This window comes from Canis lupus, chromosome 3 (genome assembly GCF_048164855.1).
Source record: "Canis lupus baileyi chromosome 3, mCanLup2.hap1, whole genome shotgun sequence".
NCBI lineage: Eukaryota > Metazoa > Chordata > Mammalia > Carnivora > Canidae > Canis > Canis lupus.
Genome location: NC_132840.1, coordinates 20,675,108 through 20,699,465, shown reverse-complemented (window position 1 = coordinate 20,699,465; position 24,358 = coordinate 20,675,108). Strand labels below are relative to the sequence as shown.

Here is a 24,358-nt window from a genome sequence, read left to right as displayed (position 1 = left end):
CAGTGTAGTGTGAGCTGCCAGGGCTACATGGGAAGTGGCCCACATCCCCAAGGTTTGACAGCAGGGGTTTCCAACTGTAAACATTTAACTGAGTATCTTTGCATATGTGGTTTCCTTTTCTTCTAAATTAGGTTTTTTTGTTTTTGTTTTTTTAGATTTTATTTATTCATGACAGGCACAAACACACACACACAGAGAGAGAGAGAGAGAGAGAGAGAGAGTCAGAGGGAGAAGCAGGCTCCATGCAGGGAGTCCCATGTGGTACTCGATCCTGGGACTCTGGGATCACGCCCTGGGCCAAAGGCGGCGCTAAACCACTGAGCCACCCGGGCTGCCCCTGAATTAGGTTTTTAACAAACTTCCTGGATTGGAATCCCGAGTCAGTGTGCGTGGACATTATTATGGCCTCAGGTACATGCTACTGAATTCTCTCCGAGAGGTAGTCCGCGCAGACTGTTGCTGTAGTTACTGCAAGCAGTATATGAGGGTGCTGGCTCCATTGCCTGCACAGGGTCGGACAGCCCTTTTTTTTTTTTTTTTTTTTTAATTCTGTGAAGTTTTTAAAAATTGAAATAAACTTCACATACCATAAAATGCAGCCTTTTAAATCAAGTGATTCAGGGACTCCTGGGTGGCTCAGCAGTTGAGCGTCTGCCTTAAGCTCAGGAAGGGATCCTGGGATCCGAGATTGAGTCCCACATTGGGCTCCTTGCAGGGAGCCTGCTTCTCCCTCTGCCTGTGTCTCTGCCTCTCTCTCTCTGTGTCTCTCATGAATAAATAAAATCTTTAAAATATCAAGTGATTCAGTAGTTCCTACTATATTTATAAGTAGTGATTGTAGCTGTCACTGTTCTATAATTCCAGAATATTCTCCTCACCCCAAAAGGAAATCTTGTTAGCTGCCACACTCCATTCTCCCTCTTCATAGCCCCGGGCAGCTCCTGTCTCTGCATTTGCTTGTTGTGGACAGTCCATATACTTGGAGTCATAGACAGTATGGCCCTTCGAGACTGGCCTGTCATGCAGTGTGTCTTTACAGTTCATCTGTGTCAGAGCGCATCAGTGCTTAAGTTCTCCTTCAGGCTGAGTAATATTGCATTGTGTGGATGGGCCATGTCTGTGTATTCGTCAGTTGGTGGACATTTTGTTTGTAGGTGGTTCATGTTTTAACCCAAACTTTAGAGGAGATGAAATGCGAGTCTTGCTTCATGAGCACTTCTCCAGTTATTTGGGAGGTGGCGCTCTCTGTCCCCTGATTATATCACCTCTTATGGTAGTAGCTCTTCATTCCTGTGACCCATTCTTCTGGAACTCAGGTTTTTCTCTGTCGACTTGAACATCTTTTTGTCCTAGAGAAGTTGACTGCTGTGTTTATGCAACAGTTTCTCCCAGATTAGTGTCTTTCTCTTTAATACTAGTGGTGGTGTAATTACCTGGTTATTTTTGGTTTTGTATAAGTTCCACACTATCCTCTGGTTGAGTTTTCATCTTTTGTAATTTCTATTTCAAAAACTAGAAACTTTCCTCTCCAGAGATAGGATAAAATCTGGACTTTATTTTCTAATGTTTCTTTTATGTTTGTAAGATACTTAATTTTCTCATCAGCGTTGAGTTCATTTGACACATGTCATAAGAGATAGATAAAAATTAGCTTTTTTGCTAACTGGTGGTCCCTGGAGCATTGATCACAAATCCCTTTCCTTCCTCACTGTTTATGATGCCATAGCCTACAAATGTTTGTCTTCTTTTTCAGAGTTTTTTTTTTTAACATGCTGACTCACTTGGGGAGTAATTTGGTTTGAAATACTGATTCATTTTGTAGGAGCGAGTCTGTGTTTCTCCCAGATGCCTCCTCACATGCTCCCCTCTTCCTCTGGGTGTCTTCCGGAGACCTGCCTGCCTGGCCACTAGCTGCACAGTCTGAGTTTGAACAGTTAATCCGCACCATTTTAGTATTTTATTCCTTTGCATTACTGTGATTCTTGAAGCATACAAATAGATTTTGTTCTCAAATTGGAGAGTTTTCATTTCTTAATGCTATCAGATGAAAGCTCTTTGCTAAACCATGTGTCTTTTGTTTTTTGTTTTAAAAGGCTTCGGGAAAATTCTCTTTAAAATTGGAGGCTGTCTGGGAGATCCCTGGGTGGCTCAGCAGTTTAGCACCTGCCTTCGGCCTAAGGCGTGATCCTGGAGTCCTGGGATCTAGTCCCACACCGAGCTCCCTGCATGGAGCCTGCTTTTCCCTCTGCTTATGTCTCTGCCTCTCTCTTTCTCTGTCTCATAAATTAAATAAATAAAATCTTGAAAAAAAAATGGAGGCTGTCCGAATTAGTGGTTTCTAGACTATTCTAGTGGATGATGTTCCAGACTTTACCTAGTCTGCTTTGGTTATAGGTTGCTTAGGATCTGAATATAAATTTCATTTTATGCTGTCTAATAGAGGAGTGGTCTAAAACCAAGGCAGGTAAGGTAGCAAGTGAGCCTCTCACCAGAGCCTTTGTTTGTTTTTCTCCTGCAGCCTGACTGGCAGCCCTACTTACCACAGAATGGAGACAACATCGAAGTTGCTTTCTCTTACTCCTCCGTATTATGGCCTTGGTCAGGCTACCTGGCCATCTCCATCTCTGTCACCAAAAAGGCGGCTTCGTGGGAAGGTGTCGCACAGGGACACGTCACTGTCACTGTAGCTTCCCCAGCAGAGGTGGGAGTCAGTGCACACCAAGAAGTGGGGGGGTGGGTGCAGGCTGAGTGCCTGGGGTCTAGGATTTGAAGCCAGTTGATGGGTGTGGTGAGGCTTGCAGGCCTTGGTCAGTGCTTCCCGGGCCTGTGGAGCAGCTGGAGTGTCAGAGCCCACTCATCCCCATTCTGTTGCTGAGCAACAGCAGTTAGACTGTTTTGTGCCAGAGTTCAAGTTCAAAATGATTGCAGCAATATGGATTCTTTACTAGGGACTGTGCAGTTAAACCTGTGTGGCCTAGTAGCTTTTAGGAATAAGATGCCTTAAATTTTACAGCTTGAACAATTAAAGGAAGAACTTTAACAGAATGAATTGTGACATGTGAATATTTCTTCTTACATTTGTTTTAGGAATGCTTGTATTCAAATTATTTGTGTTAAATTGATATAGAAGTGATTTTTTTTAAAACCCAAAAGTCTGAAAGTTTCTTCTGAGCAATAGGGGCAGTTTAGATGTCTTTTATTTATTTCAGTCAAAAAACGGTGCAGAACAGACTTCAACCGTGAAGCTCCCAATTAAGGTGAAGATAATTCCTGCTCCTCCACGGAGCAAGAGAGTTCTCTGGGACCAGTACCACAACCTCCGCTACCCACCTGGTTACTTCCCCAGGGATAACCTGAGAATGAAGAATGACCCTTTGGACTGGTAAGCAGCCACCAGCCACCACGCTTGTCCCGCTGGTCCTCCCACAGCAGAACTGAGTGTCCCTGTCCCCTCAGGGAGCCCTACTTCTGCCACCGCTGAGCTCATCCTTGATTGCTCTCTTTCCTTATTTTTGTTGAGCCAGCAGACTTTTATCAGTCCTACCTTTACAACATGTCCCGAGTCCTGCACCAGTTGGCTGTAGCTGCCCCTGCTCCCTCCCCCTCCCCACGCAGCCCACTGTCCATGCTTGCCTGGATGGTGTCGCAGCCTCCTAGCCAGTCTAGCTGTTTCCCTAGAGTCCATTGTCCATGCAGCAGCCCTGGTAATCTGAAAGGGCAGGAACTTGAGCACACTTGGCCTAAAGCTCTCCAGTGGCTGTCTCTCCAGACTTAGTGACACGCCAGACTCCCTGGTATGCCCTGCTCCACCCTCCAGACCCTGCCCTATGCCCTCCTGGCTTGCCCTCCAGGGCAGTTGGCTTGGCTTCCTCTTGGCCCGTATGCCTAGCTCATTGCCACCCTCTGTAAGTACTGGGAGTTTGGACTTAAAGTTCAAAGTGGGGGAGAAAGGAGCCTTGAAAGATGCAGGCAGGACACTTAAAGGTGTGATGAGCTTTTCATGAAGATGTCTTTTCATGAAGGCTCAGACCAGTGGCAGGGGGAGAGGAGTGAGAAGAGGGTAGGCTGAGGTAAGGGCCACATCCTGGAGAAATGCCCGGCCTCAGCCCTGTGGAGGAGCTAGCTCTGGAGGGCTGCAGGGAGGGGGTAGGCAGATAAAATGAGCCTTTTGGGCCCCTGGTGCTTCCATTGGGGTGGTTGGGAAGGGGTTTATGTAGAGGTTACGTTGGGAAAATGAGTACATGCAGGGGGAAAAGGGATAGAAGGGTGATGCATGTCTGTGATGCATGGTTAATGTATTCACCAGCCAGTGTGGTGCTCCAGCACCTCTGTGTTCCCATGCTGAGTCCTGGTGGTTGTTCTGCTCTGGGTGTATGCCATCACTAACATGACACTTCAGTGCACTCTACAGAGCTGCTCTCTGTCCATCCTCATCGTCCTGTTTCCTTCGAGCCCGTGCCATATGCATCATTTGTGTTATCACCCATTTTACATGTGAGCCCAGAGAATCCTGGTCTGGAAGGGCTGACTTCTGCATGGTGGGCCAGACCCCCCAGGCCTCTTCTGTGGTGAGCCACGCTCCTTTGAGGAAACCGGTTCCAGAAATCAGCTGTGTGTGGCTAGCTAAGCCTTCAACATGAGTAGATTGGTCATCCTAGTGCAAAGCCTACTGTTTTTCAGGAATGGTGACCATATCCACACCAACTTCAGGGACATGTACCAACACTTGAGAAGCATGGGCTACTTTGTTGAAGTCCTCGGCTCCCCCTTCACGTGCTTCGATGCCAGTCAGTATGGTGAGTAGCCACAAGGTGCCTCCCTGCCCGCCCCCCCTGCCCCCTGGTTGTGTGTGTGTGTGTGTGTCTGTATCTGTGTATGGGGACAGTTTGAAAGATGAATCCCTATGTAAACAAGAGGCAGTGAGGGAGCAGGTGCAAGGCCTCCCAGTCCTTGCAGAGGCTGCAGTGAGGCTCTGAAGCAGAGTGACACATGTTCTTGTCTGGTGGTGATAGTAGTAACCTTCAGGTAAGATGGAACACTGGCAAACTAGGGACAAGGATATTTGTACATTTTTATTTATTTACTTTAAAGAAAAGAAACTAGTGCTGCATTTTGCTTTTTCTCCAGTGAGTGACATCTGTGTACCTGGGTGTCACTCACGAAAGAGGCTGGTGTCATTAGCAGGGGTCTGTGTTTTGGACCCTGGTCCTTTCTTTTTCACCCCCTTCCTGAAGGGTACGGGGGGCCACACAAAACACTAGAAGCTGGAGCTTGAGACATGGATACCAGCGAAATAGTGTTTTTCTGACCTGAGTCCTATGGTTCAGAGGCGCAGACTCACTGCCAGCATTCTGTCCCTCAGGAACTTTGCTCATGGTAGACAGCGAGGAAGAGTACTTCCCTGAGGAGGTCGCCAAGCTGCGGAGGGATGTGCACAATGGCCTTTCACTCATTGTCTTCAGTGATTGGTACAATACGTCTGTCATGAGAAAAGTCAAGTTTTACGATGAAAACACGAGGTACTGATGGGAGCTGGTATTTTATAAGAAATTTGGCTTTTTGGGAATTAAATTCTGTCTAGCAAGTACTTAAGAGGACTAGGGGTCCTTCAGTTGCCAGAAGCCACTTCAGACGCTGGGCTGGTGCAGGCCCCTCTACCCCAGCAGTGATGCGGCTGAGTCGCTTGTAGAGTAAGCCAGGTGCTCCTTGATCCAGGTCCTGTCTTCCCTGTTGATCTTAGATACTTGAGTTTTAAATTTCTCCCATCTCTCTGTTGTTGAGTCTATACAGATTAAATGGATGAAAGGAACTGTTATTTAAAGGAACCTTCTGGTAGGTTGGTTATCAATCAAGAATTCCCAGTGTTTTATGAATATCATTATCATAATATATTTTGAGGTTTTTTTTCTTCAGACTCTGTGATTTCAACTTTAAAGACTTCTCATTTATTTTCACGTACCCTCTCGAGGTCTAAGCTGTGTGTTTATGTACACATGGTGTGTTGTGTGAAGTTAATGGAGCTTTGATTTATTCTGTACGCTGACTGAAGCATGTAGTTGTATTATTACTCAAACCCAAGTAGGTGTTTCAGCTGAAACCTTAGTGTGCACAGGCTGCATTCTGTCAGGAGACATTTAATTTCGTCATGAAGCCTGAGTGTGGGGGTGCTGTTTCAGCCCCTCACAACCCCGCACCCCTTGTTTCTCCCACAGGCAGTGGTGGATGCCGGACACCGGAGGGGCCAACGTCCCTGCCCTGAATGAGCTTCTGTCTGTCTGGAACATGGGGTTCAGCGATGGCCTGTATGAAGGGGATTTTACCTTAGCAAACCATGACAGTAAGGTTTTGTTTGTTCTTTATTAGGGCATGTTATATCAAGAGCAGAAGCTGTGTGTGTTTAAAGTCAGGATTTCAGAGAAATGGGGCCTGTACGCAGAAGCAGTCATGTCTTCAAAAAGCACACCTGTAGTAAAGCTGTTGTTTTATCCAGATTCTTAAAATGAGAATCTTTTCTGCAGGCATTCCTAATCTTCATGCCACCTGTCAGGTTCTTTATGTTCCTCCTCTGTGACCCTACAGAGCAAACCCCTTACGGATCCCTGATTTATAAAATTCTGTTTATGAAATCACTTTGTGTGCCTCATTTAAGATGTTTCCTCACAGATGAGTTTTTGGTAACTCCTCTCTAGGATAATGTCTTGAGCATTATTGTTACCAACTGTGCTCATCCTCACTGGAAACTCTGACTTTGGAAGGCTGTTCAGAAACCTTACGTTAGTAGCACTTGTTAGCTTGAATTCTGAGGTGATTACTTGTTATTCAAGTGTGAACAGGAAGTAACAGCAACCTGTGTCTTAGAATTAAAAACAGTGTTGGAATTAAAAACTATCATGTATAAAAGACTGCATTTTAGGTGAATGAGTAGCTGTTGATAAAGTGCTGAGTGTCTCTGCGTTCTCGTAACTCTAAACAACTACTTTCTCTAGTGTATTATGCATCAGGGTGCAGCATTGCTAAATTTCCAGAAGATGGCATAGTGATAACACAGACTTTTAAAGACCAAGGTAAGGAATGCTATTTTGGTTTCTTTCCTTTTTTTATAAGCATTTCATTTGCATATAATTCACATCTATTTGAAAAAAAAATTGGGGGGGGGGACTCTTTGACTCTCTTAAGGTGTACAGTTCTATAATCCTTCATGTTCACTGAGTCTTGCAGGCATCACTGTTAACTGCGTTCAGAATATTTTCATCACCCCATGCCCTTTAGCAGCTTTGTTTTTCAAAAACTTACTGTAATATTATTTGTATGGTACCTGATTTAGGCAGAAGTTCTGGATGGTGGATCCGGGGACTGCAGAGATAGATAATTTGAGTATTTGTAGATATTGATCACTGCAAAATAGAATTCTTTCAGGAGAGCAGCTGTTGAATATTTCTAGATCTTTTTTTAAAGATTTTATTTACTTATTGAGAAAGAAAACGAGTAGTGGAAGGGACGGAGGGAGAGAGAGAAGCAGACTTCCTGCTGAGCAGGAATCCCTATTGTAGGACTTGATCCCAGGACCTGGGATCATGACCTGAGCCAAAGGCAGATGCTTAACTGACTGAGTTGCCCAGGTGCCCCCAATATTTGTATAGTTTTGTTTTGTTTTTTTACTACCTTCAACGTTGCTTGAAATTTGTTACTATTTATGAATTGTTCTGCTTCTGTGGTTGCCAGATCACTAAAATCTTAGAAAAATGTTGACCACGTTTTAAAGTTCCTAACTGTGTAAAGAATATTAATTATAGAGTCATCTCTTAAAATTCTCTTAAGAATATGAAGGAAAGTGGGGGTACTTGACTGGCTTAATTGGTAGAGCCATCTGACTCTTGATCTTGGGGTTGTGAGTTCGAGCTCCACATTGGGTGTAGAGATTACTTAAAATCCTTAAAAAAAAGAGAAAGCATTTGAAGGAAAGAAAGGTCCTCCCTTGCAGTTTTGCTTCTAATGAAGATTGCTGTTTTCTGTAATTGGAAGTTAGGGATAGTTTCTTTGGTTAAAAATAACAAAAAGACAGAATTTCTCTCACATCTGTTTGCATTTATAAAGTAGAATTTATTTTATTAAAATGAGTTTTTTCTCTTCATCAAGGCAAGGTCAGTCAATAAATAGATCTGTATTCATAAGGTTGTATTGTAACTTCAGGCACATCAGTGATTCAGTGTTCCAGTCACTAGGCACAGTTACCCATGGGCTAGTGATTCTTTCTGGAATCCGTTTGTACCAGGGCATCATGGTTTCTGATGCTTGTGTGCACAGTGGGTGAGAGTAGATGTCTCATCATCAGCTTGTCACTGCCTGGTTTTGAGGGGGAGAGGAATCACTGTAGATTTCAGGGTGCCTGTTTTGCTCTTCTGGTGAAAATAAAAAGTAGTTACCTTGAAATCCTTTCTAAGGGGCTTTTTATTTCCAAATAGCCTTTACGTTGAATAATCTTTTGGGTACAAAATAGGAATTTGAAAATCTGGGTTATGCTGGATCAGAAGGGACCCTATTTGTCAGACACAAATCTCTAACAAAGCATGAGGCCACGTGGCAGCACCGTGCGTGCTTGCCCCGTTTCATCTGTTATTGCTCTCTGTCTTTCCCTCCAACAAAGAGAATCTTGTTTTCTTTCTTTCTTTTCTTTTCTTTTCTTTCTTTTTTTTTTTTTTTTTTGAGAATCTTGTTTTCTTTTCCACTTTGTTCCTAGTGGGATTATCCAGAGTGAGCAGGAAAGGCCATGTGTTTATAGCCACGGACATTTTAGATATTTTAGATGTTACCAATACAGTAAACACCATGCTGAAAATGTGCGTCATCTCCAGCATAGAGGATGGCTTTTGCTTCAGGGCTAGACTCTTAGATTATATGGTGATATTATTGGCAGTTGCTGTCCCTGGTATTTATGCATTTTTGACCTCTTGATTCATTTAACATTGTAAACTGTATCCTCCGGGCAGATAAGAACGCTCTGCCACTGGGACATTTGTAATTGTGAGACAAATGTAACAAGTGTTTTAAATCTAAACTTAAAGTATGTGGGCATATGTTTTAAAAATTAGTTATATTTTTCCTTTTATTAAATTTTTAAAAAAATATTTTATTTGAGAAAGAAAACAAGTGGTGGGGAGGACAGAGGTAGAGGGAGAAGCAGACTCCCTGCTGAGCAGCATGATCCCCAGAGTCATGACCTGAGCCAAAGGCAGATGCTTATTAACCAACTGGGCCACCTGGGAGTCCCTTGTCCTGGCTTTTAAAACCTAGTATATGTAACGAGCCCACAAAGATACCTGTGTGTACTGAGAGCTGCCTGGCTGGCTGCTCTTTGTGAATGCAGCCCCAAGACCAAAGCCTTTCAGCAGAATCAGAAAGAACATGCATGTGTGTTTTTAGGATTAAAAATACTTTGTGAAAATGTAAAGAGGATGGTATGGGAATGTGTATAGACAGGTGAGTTTTGCTAAAACCCAAATTAATGGCGTTTTCCTATTGTAAAAGTTTGCACTGTTGTGATTGAATATTAGATTTTGCTGTGATTCCCCCCCCCCCCCCCCCCGGTCATGTGGACTAAATGTCAAGTAGCAATTGGAAAATCATTTCATTCCTCAACAAAAAAAGTAACTCATCCTTCGACATTTTTGTTTTTGTTGTGATGTTATTTCAGGATTGGAGGTTTTAAAGCAGGAAACTGCAGTTGTTGAAAACGTGCCCATTTTGGGACTGTATCAGATTCCAGTTGAGGGCGGAGGCCGGATTGTGCTATACGGAGACTCCAATTGTTTGGACGACAGTCACCGACAGAAGGGTGAGGATTGGTGGCGTGGCTGAAAAGCAGCTGGGCTTCCTGACTGCGATGTACAAATCCTTGATCCCCCTTGTCCCTGAAAAGGCACTGGTAAGGTGCTGGATGGTAAAGGCACATGCCAGTGAGCTCCAGGTGCTATCTGGCAAGTGTCAGCTGCTTTGGTCGCACAGCACGTTGACTAGGTATGTAAGTCTAGACACACTGAATAAGCCAAACAAAACTGGGCACATAGGCTGTGCTGCCTTCCCTCTGAGCCATCGTCCTCAGGCGGGCAGATGCCAGGACTGTTGCCTTTGGTGGACAGGCTCCCCGCCTGGCTCTGTCCACCTCCGCTTCCCCCTCTGGAGTCTATACATCCCAGGCGCTGCTGTGGTCAAGGGCCCGTCTTCTAGATTGGACCCACTCTTCCTGGAGGACCAGCACCTGGCTTTTCTCCCAGACTTGGGGATTTGGCTGTTGTGAGCCTTCATTAGTGGGGGCGTTTGATATTGTCGGGTGTGGGAGAACTAGCGAAGGTTTGGGGGATTGGTCCTTGGCATTCCTCCACTGTTTTAGTATCTCAGTGTCAGATTCAGGGTTTTGAGCCTGTTTATTTCTCTCATTTTGTGAAGGAGGAAATGGGATGTGGAAGTGTTGCATATTTAGGTCTAGTGAGGTGATGACACAGCCAAGTCTAAAGTTTTGTGGGCTCCCTGGAGGATGGGACTGGGGAGGGGGGGCAGAAGCCTCACGTTAGCCACTGGAGTGTGAGCTGGGAGCTATGTGCCTCTCTCTGAGTGAAGTTGAGCTTGACTGAATTCCTAGTGTTTTGTGTAATATGATTGGTCTTTTTTAAAAGGTTAAAGTCACAGTTGAAAGAAGATTAATGTTTTATTTCCATAGAGATTTTCTTTTAAGACTGGAGATCTCCTGGTAAGAGTCTTTATTAAAATTTTAAATGCCTGAGAGGACTGTCCTGGTTCTGAATTTTCCAGTGGTAGTGATGCACATGCACTTAGCTTCATGCACATAGCTGGAGTGCCCTTGAGAGAGCGAAGTGCTTGCTGCTGTCTTATGTTGGGGGGGCCTCTCCAGTCCCGCTGGTGACAGTGGGGCTGTGGTGGCAGACACAGGCAGATCCCTGCGCGGGCGGTGGGCCCGGATTTACAGACACAGCAGCGTCTCGGTCTCCTGACAAGAGAACCTCCTGTGTGGGTCTGCGATGAGGGCTGTCAGCCATAGCCCAGCGCTTAGGCTCCCTGCCATGTCCCTCAGAATGACTGACCGTTTCCTGTTGCCGTATGTTGTATGGGGGGCCCACTGGCCCAAATTACTAGACTCTGCACTTGTGTGGAACTCGAACTCCCCTCCCAGTGGAGTGCACACTGGGGTCCTGGCTCTGCCCTTGAAGTATAGATCCAGATCCTTCCCCTAGGACAGTCTCTGGGAATTAGCAGAAGCTTTGGTGCCCATTCTCTGAGCGATTCTTTGCTCAGTGGGTGTCATGTGGTCTGGCCACCCCTGAGTGGTCTCTGTTCTGGCCTCCTCGTGAGGGGCCCCAGAGCCAGATGGTGCTCGGGCAGCCCGTCCACCCCAGTGCTCGGTGGCACTGACCCACCTGAGCCCTGGGGCTGGGAGTGAAGCCCCAGTCAGGTCTTGTCGATCAAGCTGGTCTTTGTGGGCTGGGGTTGACCCCAGAGGATGTGTGCTTCTCAAGAATAGGTGATCTTTTCACCTCCCATTTCCCCTCATTGGGGGGCTTTTATTTTCCTATAAGGATTCCTTAAAATCACACTGATCCCTAAACAGCATGCCCATTGAACCCACAGACTGCTTTTGGCTCTTGGATGCACTCCTTCAGTACACGTCATATGGAGTGACCCCTCCCAGCCTCAGTCACTCCGGGAACCGCCAGCGCCCTCCCAGCGGAGCTGGCTCGGCCACTCCAGAGAGGATGGAAGGTGAGTGAGCACGGCAGGTGGGCGGCTGGCTGCTTCAGGAGGCCGTCATGCTTGTTGGTCAAGCTCCAGACTGTTTGCTCACAGGCAGGCTGTCCTGGGGAATAGAGAGGAGGCATACTCTGAGGTCCTCACCCTGCCCTGGGTTAGCATGTATTGTCCTCTCTCACAGATGGAGCCCTGGCCCGTGTGGGTCTGGGAAGAAGGGCCAGTGTTTCTGAGCACTCACCAGGTGCCAAGCACATGGATCACCTCCTCAGGGCCTCTTAGAACTCGGGAACATAGATACTGTTCTTTCCAGTTCACAGGCGAAGAGACAGGAATTGAGAGGTGTAACTGGTCAAGGTCACCGGGTGGTGACCCCTGCGGCCTTGCCCTCAGTGTGTCAGACAGTGTTCAGGTCCTCACCACCAGGCCCACCAGAGGCCTAGTGTGAGCCGTACGTACAATTCTGAATACACAAACAATTCTAAGTTTTCCCGTGGCCACGTTAAAAAAATAAAGTGAAACAGGTAAAATTCATTTTTAGTAAAATTCTTGGGCCCAATACACCAAATTATTGTTTAAAGATGAGACACTCAACCCATTTCAGTCGCTCAGTAGCCAGCCACAATGGCTACAGTACTAGACAGCACCGGTCTGAGAAATTAAAGGAATTTTGAAATTTGAAAATGTACATTTTGTTTTGTTTTGTTTTGTTTTGTTTTGGCTGAGAGTAAATATACCAAAAGAGAAAGATTTTCTTTATGAAGCACATCTACAGCTTAGATTCCTTGAGCATAGCCTTGTGTGTGGAAATGTGGTCAGTAAAGGTCACCTGGCCCCTGCCATGTGTATGGCGTGACCACTTTAAAGGCAGTGGCCCTTCTGCTCTGTTCCCTCGCTGTGAGCAGTGAGCACGCATCACCTGGGGCACCGGGGAGCCAGGGTAACAGGGCGCCGGGCTGGCCTCTTGACAGGAAAGCAGACAGGCTAGGGCACCTGGGCTATCTCCTCGCATCTTCCTAACAACCGTGGTTTTGTGTCACCCATGCTGCTGCCGCCCCAGGAAACCACCTGCACCGGTACTCCAAGGTCCTGGAGGCGCGTTTGGGAGGCCCAGAGCCACGGGCTCTGCCGGCCTGTCCGCACCTGTCGTGGGCCAAGCCACAGCCTTTAAACGAGACGGCTCCCAGGTTAGTACCTTACTGTGCTTTTCCACTCCTTCTGCAGGGCTTGTGATTCATTACTCTTTTTTTTTATAAGAGAGAATGGAATTTTACTGACATCATTAGTAAATCCTCAGATCTTTCGGCTTGTCATTTTGTGATGTTATTTAAATTGGTGAGCCCCCATATCGACCTTTAGAATTACGCTCCCTGGCGGTGTCCTGCCTGAAGAAGTGCTTTGGGGAGTGAGCACTTTGTTAGGTTTGGTTGATTCTTGCTTCAGAAGCTGAGATCTCTGACTCCTCTGGTTTGGAGTTCAAGAGTCGAGTGTGCCCTGTTTGTGATGTGGATTTTGAAACGCTGACAGGTTCTTCTGTCAGCCCAGGGGGCTGGGACTGCTCAGAGCAGGTGTGTGTTCCCACTCGTGGCCTGGCCACACTGGTTCCTGTGTTTCTTTTCCCCCTCATTCCTTCTCCCTGTTTCTGGCAGGAAGAATGGGGGTTGGTCCCGATTTGGGGTCCTGGCATAGTGAGGCAGGGGCCTGTGTCCCGGGCCAGTTTGGGGGCTGCTCCCCGCCTTTCCTTTGGGCGGTGGTGCAGGAAGCTGCGCCGCTCACTGGCAGCACACCTCACACCCTGGCCAGTGGGGCTCCCCACCAGGCTGCCCACTTAGCTTGGGTCCAAGTGTGTCCAGGCACGGGGGTGGCAGGGGACAGAGGGCCACTGTCTGTGCTGTGAGCCACCGAGAGGAGGATGCCTACCTGTCATGGATAGAGCACTCCACACACCACTCCACTCAGACGGTCTGTCCTCTTCAGAACATGCTTGGCAGAAGACAGTGGGATTGTAAAGTCCTCACGTTGTCTTCTCATCAACTGTTTATTCTTGCTACTTTAATTACAGAGTATTTTTCCATTCTAGTTAGCATCCCATCATTTAAAAATTTCTGTTAAGATGCCATTTTTACATCCCATTTATTCGTAACCTGCCATTATCATCACATTAGACCAGCCTCTAGTTCCAGCTGTGGTCAGCAGTTCCTGGTGGGTGGCAGTCAGTGTCGTCCTCTCCCCCCACCCCTCCACCCCCCAGTGCTGTTCGGGACTCAGAAGCAGAGAAGGCCGTCCTTGGTCTGTACTCGAGTCCACATTCATAATCCGACACTAGCCAGCTGTCAGGGACGGCGTGCAACGCCTGAGGTCTGGTGTCTGCCAGCACTCTGGGGGATTGCTTCTTAACATGCCTGCCAGGCTCCCCCTTACCTCACACTGAAAATTACTTTCAGTACCCGGGACCTACACCTGGATCTCGATTCTGCGGCCCCAGACGGCCCCTGTAAGGCCCAGTGTCCCACCGTCCAGTGCTGAGCTCCATTTCTGTCCATCTCTGAAATGATCCTTCTCCATTTTGTTGTTGAGCATCAGGTGACCTTACTTATGACAGTGGCAGGAATGTCACACCCGAGAGGAACCTCAGGGGCAAGGTGACCCCTCTGTCCTTCCACTGGAGCATCATGAACTTCTCAGACTACTGCGCTATGTGCTGTTTGCACGATTGTTCAATTAGAAAGTGCCATCGCCAGATAATTAAATTCTGGAGTATGATCTCCCCGTCAGAGTGAGAGCACAGCCCGCTCCCCCCCCCCGCCCCTCTGCTGAGCTGCAGGGTCATAAGCTTACCTTGGCATTTAGCATCGATTCCATAACATACCCTTGTCAGTTTAATTTTCAGATGATGAAACCTGAAACGTAAAGTTAGACCCTGTGAGGCAGGACCAGTGGTCGTGCTCACCAGCATTTTCCATGTAGCTCCCAAGCTGCAAGAAGGGAGAGTAGTTTCTGTCCTGCATAGGAAGCCCCTTCCCAGACCCTGTGTCGCCCGGTGCCCTTTTCCCCAGGTGCCCAGAGAACAAAGTGTCTTTGCCTTCATTTGGCCGAAGTACAAGACAAGCCAGCTGCTTCCAGAAGAATAAGATGCAGAAAAATGGGGAGTTCATGATCAGCAGACACACTTTATTCCCTTGCCCTGCGTTGGCCAGAGCAGTCTTCAGACTCCTCTTTGTGTTCTGCTCTAATCCAGGTGCCCCCCAGGCTGTCTGCTGCTCTGTGCAGTGTGTCAGCCTCTCTGTCCTTCAGGTGTGATCCTGAAAAGTTGTTCAGATCTCAGAATCAGGAACAAGAGCAGTGCTACTACCATAGGAGTCCAGCATGATTACCCAGCGAGCAGCCAGGTTTCCTTTCTTCTCTCTCTGGCCCGTGGTTTGCTTCTCTCCACAGCTCCACTATTATGTGTCTGCCTCTTGGCCTTTTGTGGTGGTGTCCTTGAGGACAGAGAGGGTGTCTGGTTCCTGGCACACGCAGAGCCTCCTGTGCCACACTGGCCGCCATTCATCAGAGAGCAAGCCCCACCAGCCGTGGTGCCTCATGGCGGAGACGTCCACACACCTTCCCATCAGCCCCAGGTTCCCTGAGCCCTGGCTTCGGCTACTGTCCTCAAGCTCTTTTCAGAGGTTCATGTGTGGTTTCCTCTCCCACAGCTTGGTGGTGTCCAGCTTAAGCAGAAGCAGGACACCTCTTTGGGGCCTGTTAGGAACCCAGCAGAATTGACCCCTACTCAGAATACTAAAATCTCCTGCAAATGGACTTGATTTAACATTTCTGTCTTGGGACCCAGAAGCTGTCACAAGCATTGCTAAGCAGTCGGGCTTAGGTGTGGGTGTCAGTGGGATATCATTTCACCTTTCTCTTTAAATCACATTTTATTTCTTAGGTATTGCCTAAGCATCACAGGCGGTATAATTACTTATTTTTATTTTGTTCTAATCCATTTTCATGAAGTAATCTTTGGAAACACCAGAAGCTGCTCTCCATCGACCTGGACAAAGTGGTATTACCCAATTTCCGATCGAACCGCCCTCAAGTGAGACCGTTGTCTCCCGGAGAGAGCAGTGCCTGGGACATTCCTGGAGGTCAGTTCTTAGGTGCTTCATGGTGCTAGATCCGGCTCTGGTTTGTTTGTACCTCCCCAACCCCCACAGCATGGGCCAGAGGCGCCTATGTCCACCTTCCTGGGAGCATCTGATCCAGGCTTTCTTTGTGGTACAGATCAACCAGGCCAGAAGTGGACCTAAAAGATTAACACACCATGCTCCCTTCAGAACATTCTACCTTGATTTTCAAATTTGAATTTCTGTCATGATAGCTAGGTGTTAAAATTCTTTGAGTAGAGTAATTTGTAACTTGCACACTTCTGTCCTAAGTTCTGCAAGCAAATGTGTATTCATCCTAGGGAACATCTGTCATCTGCGGTTTGGGTCCCAGCCAGTGGTTGAGCTGCCCGGGCCCCTAAACCTTCAGCCCAGAGGTCCCCACTGATTCCTTGTTCTGGCCCACCTGGGATGGGACTTCCCTAGGCTGGGATGTGGGTTTATGCTCCTCCACTGATCTGATTGTGTCCACTCCATGGGCAGTGGCTTTCGGCCTGACTAGACCATTAGCACAGGTTCTCCTGTACCTGGAGTGACTGGTATCCAGGTTAGGTGTTCAACAGGGCATGGGCAGTACTTTCTGGGGATCCTTGTGCTCTTCCAAGAGGTTATAGCCTCCTGGGATTGCTGGTTCCAGGAACTGGTGCCATGGCCCGTGTGCTCCAGCCCTGGGAACTTTTTAACTGTGGTGCCAAACTCCTAAGGGCCTTGCCTGCAGTCATGGGGCATACCGATGATGGTTATTTCTGGAACCCCAGCATGGCTCAATTGCAGAGTCATACTGACAAACCAGGGTCTTCCAGTCATCACTCTTGACTTCTGACCACATGTCCCATTTGCGGAAGGCTTTCCCAGAAGGGGCAGGGGCATGGCCAGCCGTCCTTACTCCCAGCCTGGCCTGCCTCCCTCATCCTCCCACTCAGCTCCTCTGACACCAGCACCTCTTCTCCTTCCCGGTGTCCAGGCTCATCCATGCACCCCCATTGTGGGTTGTCTGTGACAGAAGAAAGGCCAGTCACAGGCTCAGTCCGAGTTGGGTATAGGGAGTAGTAGAAGGAGCAAAAACCTCACCTCCAGACACCCTGCCCATCCCACCCCGGAAGCTGCTAATCTGAGAATCTCTCTTTTGCTAATGGCCTGGGTCACTTCACCTGAAGTTTTGAAATTGTTTGCCCTGTGAGCCCAGCTGAAATTACTTAACATTTTGTTTCTGACAAGTCTGCCTCCGAGGCAGAGGCTGTGGCCCAACAGCTCTGGTGCCACTGACCATTTATGCTGTGCTCTTGCAGGGATCATGCCTGGCCGCTACAACCAGGAGGTGGGCCAGACCATCCCTGTGTTTGCCTTCCTGGGAGCCATGGTGGTCCTGGCCTTCTTTGTGGTACAAATCAACAAGGCCAGAAGCAGGCCGAAGCGCAGGAAGCCCAGGGTGAAGCGCCCCCAGCTCATGCAGCAGATTCACCCACCAAAGACCCCTTCTGTGTGACACCAGACCAGCTGACCTTGAGAGCCAAAGAGAGCCTTCGAGGACCTAAACCAGCAGGCAGCACTTGCGGTTTCCAGGGGCAGCCCGTCAGAAAGCGATCATGGCTCCAGCTGCAGTGTCCTAGCGTCTGTCCGTGGGCGTCCTGGGTGCCACACACAAGGGCATCATCCGGCAGTGGGGGCCTGTGGGAGGGGCTCGCGGGGCAGCCTCCAGGGTCACCTCTGTAGCCACTGCACGCACCAACTAAGGTCTGTGGCAGGCTGGCTGGGGGCTCCCGACCCGAGGGGCGGGTGCTTTACACATGCTGAAGTTCTGACCAAGCTGAACTGTGCTTGTCAAAGGCTATTTTCTATATTTATTGTTGGGAAAAGTCACTTTAAAGACTTGTGCTATTTGGAAGCAAAGCTATTTTTTTTGTCAGTGGAATGCGGTTTTTTACTATGACATCATAAGGAACAACACAGATTCCGTGGTCTCCTTTTTGATGAAAGGACAGACTGAGATTTGAAGGAAACTTGCACAGATCTGTGAAACATAGACCTTCGCTTTATTTTTATAAGTATCAACTGCCATCATGTTTTGTAATTTGGGGTCTTGATTTCACCATTGTCGGTGAAGAAAATTTTCAATAAATATGCATTACCTGTATGAAGCTGAAAAGAAGGATATAACGGGCTCTTCTTCCACCTGCCCCACTTCTCCCTGAGGACCGCCTGGAACGGGTTCCCAGTCAGCCTGCTGGGGTGAGGGTGCAGGGATAGTTTGAGCTATAATTCACATACTGTGAGATTCTCTGACGTGTCCAATTCACTGATTTTTAGTACATTCACAGGGTTGTGTAGCCATCACCCCTGTGAATCCAGGACATTTCATCACCCCCACAAGAAATTGTTCTCATTAAGAAATCAACCTCTATTTCTTCCGTCCCAGCCACGGCAACCCCTCCTGTGCTGTCTCTCCAGACGTACCTGTCCCGAGCATTCCATGCGTGTGTTATCACATGATACATGGTCCATTGTTTCCCCTTAGCACGTTTCCAAGACGTACTCATATGCTAGCATGACCAGGATATTGTGCCTTCTCACAGCCCGGGCACCAGTGCAGCGTGCAACTGGGCCCACTAGTGTATCCATTCCTCAGTTGGTGGACATTGGGGATGTTCTATTTTTTGGCTTTTAGGAATGCTGATACTAAGAATATTTGTGTATGTGTTTAGTTTTTGTATGGGTATCCGTTTTCATCTCTGTTGGGTATAAATACCCAGGAGTAAGATCTTACAGTGTCACGTTTAAGTTTCCAAGGAATTGCCAAGCTTTCTTGTCCAAAGCAAGTATGCCATTTTATATTCCCAGCAGCGGTGCATGAGGATACTGGCTCTCCGCGTCCTCATCCAGGCCTGTGATCATCCTTCTAGCACAGCCTGGGTGTCAAGTGGCGTGTTCCTTGTGGTTGGGATTTGCATTTTCTTAAAGACAAATGATATTGAACATCTTGTGTGTTTGTAGGCCGTCTGTACATCTTCTTTGGAGAAGTGTTCAGATTCAGTTTGTAATTTGGTTTTCTTTATCATGGAGTTGTAAGAGCTCTTTCTGTATTTTGGGTCCAGGTCCCTTATCAGGTATTGACTTGCAAATGTTTTCTCATTCTGTTGGTTGTCTTCACTTTCCTGAGTGTCTCTTCTGAAGCATGAAAGTGTCTAATTTTGACGAAGGCTATTTTATCTGCCAGGTGCCATTCATAGGAAACTGGCCTAATCCAGGGAGCCCATTGATTTTTAACCCTTGCCCGTCCAGTCTTTCCATATGCCAGCTGGCTGATCTCAGCCTCCTCATCACAGGTGAGGAACGGACTGACCGGAGGGGTAGAGTCCATATGGGATCGGATGCTGCTGAGGACCTGAGAGGAAAAAGGCCCAGGCCAAGGGATGAGGGAGAAGTCGCCCAGGCCCACCTCTCCCTGTGACAGGCCATCCTTGGAGGTCACATTGGTGACCTTGCAGCTTGTACTGTACTCTGTGGCTGCTATTCCTTCAAGGCTTTGGAGGCATCTCTTGGGTCCCCACAGAGCTCTTTCCACCCCAAGCAGCTCTGAGGATGTAAGCATTTAGCATACAGTAGCCTTGTGGTCCTCAGATGAGCCGTGGATCCAAGGCTAGCTTCAGTGTGTCACATCTAGGGGCCTGTGCACTGTTATGGGGCCTTCTGCGCCTGCTGCCTGGCCTCTGCAGCTGTGAACAGCTCACCACCTGCTCCTTAACACTAAACAGGGGTCACAGCCTGTCCCCCATCCACAGGCCCAGGCAGGTCCTAGAAATGAGACCTCAGCAAAAGAGAGTAGGTCGTCGGAGCTGGGACTGGCTGGAGTACCCAGGCCTTGTCTCAGGGACACCACATCTTTAGATTTTTCCAGAGAAGCCTGAAATTTGTAGTTTGTTGGCAAGTGGTTGAAATAGAGACACTTTTTGTGACTTAGACTGTTTCTCCATAGCGCTATAGTCCACGTGGTTGTGAAGTCAAGTTCCAGACCCGAGTCTCTGTGCTGGCTGAGGACCTTGGGTGCACCTGTCTCTCTGGGGACTTGGCCATCTCCCCCCACCCCCAAAAGATGGAACTTGGACCTGGGGGTGTCTTTTGTTCTGCCTGCTGGGAGGGTCCCTCGCTTGGCCTTCAAGGTCGGCATCTATGTGTGTCTCTTCCCTTTGGGACTGGCTATCCTGTTCAGACAGGGTGGACTGTGCCAGCCCGGATGGAGCACTCTGACGACAGTCTCAGGACACACACGTGGATGGTTTAGGTTTGGGCATAGGGTCATGTAGTTGTTAGTGTACCAGATTTTTAGGGACCCGTGGTTACTGCAGCTCCACAAAGGGAACCTGCATGGGGGATGATGTTGCAAGGTGAAGGTCAGTAGTGACTGTGTGAAGACTGAATACGGGGTGGCTTCATCGCCATCCTGGAGCCCTGGGCCTAGTTGGGGGTGTGCCTGTGAACTGGCAAGCCTATTCTGTGATATACTTGCCAAAAAGTGCTGTGTTAATAGACATAAAAAAGAAGGTGAATCCTTCCCTGTCTGCAGGCAAGAGGGTTAGTATCAGGAGCTCTGTGCCAGGCTCACCACACTAGGTAGATTATGTGCATTGATTACATCCCGGTACACGGCTGGGGACTTGGCATCGCAGGCCCTACCTCACAGAGGAAGTGGCAGCCCAGAGAGATGGGCTCAGGACCTTGCCCAGAACCACACCTCTGGTGCAGGCAGGATTGGAACTGCGCCTGAGCGCCTCATTCTGGGGACAGTGACACATGAGGGTGACAGGATGCAGAGGTCTTGGACAGAACCATGAGAAGATGGGACGGAGTGGGTGAGGCTGAGCTGAGAAGGGTCTTCAATGGGGAGTGCTCACCCACAAAGGGGACCAGCTCTCTGGAAAAAACCAGTTCGTGGGGTCCGGGAAACAGATGCCCTCTCCTAGAAGAAAGCCCTTGTCGGATGCTTTCACCAAGTTGCCCAGGGTCCGCCTGAAAGGCATGCTCTGGAGAGAATGTCACCATCTGGGCACAGGTGTTGAACTGCAGCCATGGCTTGAGCCTCAGGCTGCCTGGAGTCCAGTTCCAGCCCAGCCGCGTCCTGCTTGTGGGCCCTCACAGAGCCGTGCTTGGTTATGTCAACTGTTGTCAATGATAGGTTGTTCCACGGTGACAGATGTGTGTGGTGGCCTGGGGCCAGGCTGAGCCAACTCTGCTTTTAGGGGATCCTTTGTTGCCCTGGCGTGAAATCTCATTGTCCCAGAGAAAGCCTACATCTTTAAAAAACAAAAAAGGGCAGTCAACCCAACACAACCACAGATACATCTGGGAGTCTGCAGGGGGTAGGGTGCACATGGAGGCTGGGTCCCAGGGCTCATCCCTAACGGGCGCTGTCTTTCTTGGAAGCCAGGCTGAGGTCCTGTCAGCAGGAGCAGGAACCTTGAAGGTGAGCTGTAGATGTGGACAGCTGGGACCCCGGACACCACCCTCAACCCCACCTATGTTAGGTGTTTTTGTCCAAGTCCGTATCTGTCCTGTGTTCCCACAGGACGGGGCCCCGAGAGCACCTGTCCCCAGCAACATGCACACGAACGCTTTGGAGTGCTCACCACCCGCCTGGCCTTGGCCTATGTCTTACGTGCATGATGCCACCTGGGCATCGTAGCCACCTGTGATGCTCTCACTGCCATGTCACAGATGAGAAAACCATGGCGAGACCAGCATTCCAGCCCTGGACGCCAGGCTGCTTCCTATTTTCCCACGGCAGGAAAGATGCTCACTTACTGGTAACAATGGCAATGCTACCTAGATTTGGATTTGCTGGACACAAAATGGAGACCAGGATTTTATATATAGATTATATAGAAGTTTCCAGAGAAATAGTAAGAGTCTTGAAATTTTTTTTTTTTTGTAACGGTACTACCCACATAAGCAGATATTAACACACAGGATGTTGGTTTCAAGCTGGTGACCAGAGGGCACTGCAGATGAGTAGCTTAGAAATACACATTCCTGGGCCTTGCCCCAGACTTACTAAATTATAGGCTCCTTGGGAGGAGCTTAGAAATCTGTTTTAAAAGCTCCCCAAGGTAAACAACTACCATCCAACCCAGTGATCCCACGGCTGGGCGTAGACCCAAAAGAATTGAAAACAGGTGTTTGAGAAAATCTATACGTGACTATTCACAATAGCCAAAAGCTGAAAACAACCCAAATGTGTGCGTCAGCAGATGGTAGAAAGAGACCCGTCCGGACACCAGGTTGTTTTTTAGCCACTAAAGGGTAAAATACTGATCATGAACCTCGAGTTCATGATCACGTTGAATGGAAGAAGCCAGACACAAAAGGCCACAGATTGTGTCACGTGAAATGTCCAGGACAGGTGGCCGTAGGGACAGACAGTGGGCTAGTGTGCTAGTGGGTGGTGGGGGGAGTGTGATGCCCACTGATGGGTACAGGGCTTTCCTTGGGGGGATGCAGAGTTCTGGAACTAGGTGGCGGTGGGCACGGTTGCACAACACTGCGGATGTGCGGTATGTGGGCCTGGACTCTGCTTTTCATGGGTAAAATGGTAGACTTTATATGACTTAGCATCCAGACCGCTAAATCTCCCCTGGGGGGGTTCTTGCAGCAGGCAAGGTAGGAGCCCATGGCTTGGAGGCTGGGAGAGGCTGTGGGCCTAGTGGTCAGGACCTAGATGCCCACAACCCTGCGGTCCTCCTTTGGCTGCGAGGGTGCCTTCCCTTCTCCCACAGCTGGATTCTGGGTCATAACCTGGGGCACCAGCCCTTCCTTGGAGGGAAGGGACAGCAAGACCTGGCATGGCCCATGCCCATGGGGCCATGTGTCACCCAGAGGCCCAGCCTCTGCCCTGCAGAAGAGACCCCTGGTGGTGGGTGGGGGTCAGCAGACCTCCGGCCTCTCTGAGGGGCCCGACCATCAGAACTCAGGGTGCTGGGCAAGTCCCGTCTTCTGTTGCCACCGTAACACGTTTCTGTAAAGTTGTCTGGAGGTTGGAAAGCCAAAGTCAGCCTCGGGCTGAAGTCGGGTGTGGACAGGGCTGGTTTCCTCTGGAGTCTCCCGGGGAGAATCCGCATCCTGGCCTTTCCATCTTTTAGAGGAGCCTGCCTCCCTGGGCTCCTGGCCCCCCTCCACCTTCAAAGCCCTCCACCCCGCCTTCTCCTTTCCTACCTTTGACCCATGCCAGACACTGGCACCATCTCGAGGTTCCTAACTTCCTGTCCTCTGTAGAGTCCCTTTTGCTGTGTCCATTCACGTACACGCAGGTCCTGGGATCAGGATGAGGACATCTTCACGGGCCATCACTCAGCCGAGCATGCTGGGACTCCCTGTCCTGGAGCTGCAGTGCATTTGCGCCAGAGGACTCTGGGTCCGTGGTTAGCTGCTGCAGGTGGAGCTGCTCACAGCAGGCCCCGGGCTCCTGTCCTCTGAGGAGCCAAGACTTCACTCCTCCCAGGGGTAGGTTCACCCCAGCTGGATTCTGATGAGCTGCCCCCGGCCCGGGACACATGCTGTGGGATACCGGGGGACCACGGGCCCAGGAGCACAGGACACTGCCTGCCCAGAGCTGTGCTCCTCCATGGCGAGATCCTGATGCCAGCCTCACCCCAGAACGTCATCTGCAGCTCTGAGGGTGAGTCCAGTACCGCTTTCACCAGAAGAGTTTCTCCAGGATTCCTAGTGGCCAGGGTTCAGGATGCCATTCCAGAAGCTCAGAATCAGACTGAGGTGAAGACGCATAAATACCGATGATGGAATCTGACATGCACCCTTGGCAGATGACACCTGCTGCTCGCCCCTGTGCCGAAGGCTCGTTCTCATGAGTCTTACCAGCAGCCTTGTAGGATAGGAACTATCGTGATTCCATTTCACAGACTCTGGCCCCTGGGACCTGTCCTCATCCATCTTCCAGAACTTTCTAACAGGTGAAAGCACAGAGGTCTGGAGAAACAAGAGAGGTGGTTTTCTCTCTGAAGTTCTGAACCTGCCACGTGACCCTTATTCTGTGGAGAAAGAAAGAAGCTCTGGACCCTGGAGAACAACCCTTGATGACCGGTGCTCCCCTGTTGGGATGACGCAGAAGGGAGATGCTCCTACACTGGACCGCGCGGCCACCTGCCTGGTCCGCCAAGGCGCCAGCACGCCCACACGGATGGGGCCCCCAGGGCGCCTCTGCACTGCCCGGAAAGGTCACATAGCCTTTGGGAGGCCTGCAGGGAGTGCATATCAAAGCCTCTCAGAACTAAGAGGTTTTCCTCACTGAGTGGAATTTCACAGCCCAGTGGCCAATTTCTAAGTCATGCACGTTAATGGGCAGCTAATGAGGCGTCCAGGCAGGGACCTGGAGGTGCCCCAGGCTCGCAGAGCCCAGATTAAGGAGTACAAAGCCAGCCGACGAGGGTTCTTTATCTCCTCTCCCTGCC

General features: G+C 49.1%; 1 protein-coding gene and 2 long non-coding RNA genes across 5 annotated transcripts in view; 1 reads left to right on the top strand and 2 right to left on the bottom strand.

Annotated features, from left to right (window-relative positions):
* MBTPS1 (membrane bound transcription factor peptidase, site 1) overlaps window positions 1–18,051 on the top strand; it is a 52,685-nt gene extending 34,634 nt beyond the window's left edge. For 2 of the 3 annotated variants that reach the window (XM_072819454.1, XM_072819455.1), the window contains exons 13-23: window positions 2,519–2,701; window positions 3,210–3,382; window positions 4,681–4,796; window positions 5,363–5,519; window positions 6,213–6,337; window positions 6,987–7,064; window positions 9,692–9,832; window positions 11,641–11,772; window positions 12,818–12,944; window positions 15,754–15,884; window positions 17,192–18,051. In XM_072819454.1, the coding sequence (XP_072675555.1) occupies window positions 2,519–2,701; window positions 3,210–3,382; window positions 4,681–4,796; window positions 5,363–5,519; window positions 6,213–6,337; window positions 6,987–7,064; window positions 9,692–9,832; window positions 11,641–11,772; window positions 12,818–12,944; window positions 15,754–15,884; window positions 17,192–17,388 (1,560 nt within the window). In that variant the 3' untranslated portion in view covers window positions 17,389–18,051. The remainder of the gene's footprint in view (window positions 1–2,518; window positions 2,702–3,209; window positions 3,383–4,680; window positions 4,797–5,362; window positions 5,520–6,212; window positions 6,338–6,986; window positions 7,065–9,691; window positions 9,833–11,640; window positions 11,773–12,817; window positions 12,945–15,753; window positions 15,885–17,191) is intronic. The other variant, XM_072819456.1, reaches the window with a different exon arrangement.
* Window positions 5,060–18,352, bottom strand: LOC140629969 (uncharacterized). Its single transcript, XR_012027763.1, has 5 exons — window positions 18,299–18,352; window positions 17,405–18,126; window positions 14,596–14,657; window positions 7,316–7,394; window positions 5,060–5,782 (listed from the first exon to the last, which is right to left on the bottom strand). It is a non-coding gene; the product is annotated as an uncharacterized lncRNA (long non-coding RNA).
* On the bottom strand, window positions 10,362–14,145 carry LOC140629970 (uncharacterized). The gene is made up of 2 exons (XR_012027764.1): window positions 11,999–14,145; window positions 10,362–11,866 (listed from the first exon to the last, which is right to left on the bottom strand). It is a non-coding gene; the product is annotated as an uncharacterized lncRNA (long non-coding RNA).
* Window positions 18,353–24,358: the final 6,006 nt, after the last annotated feature.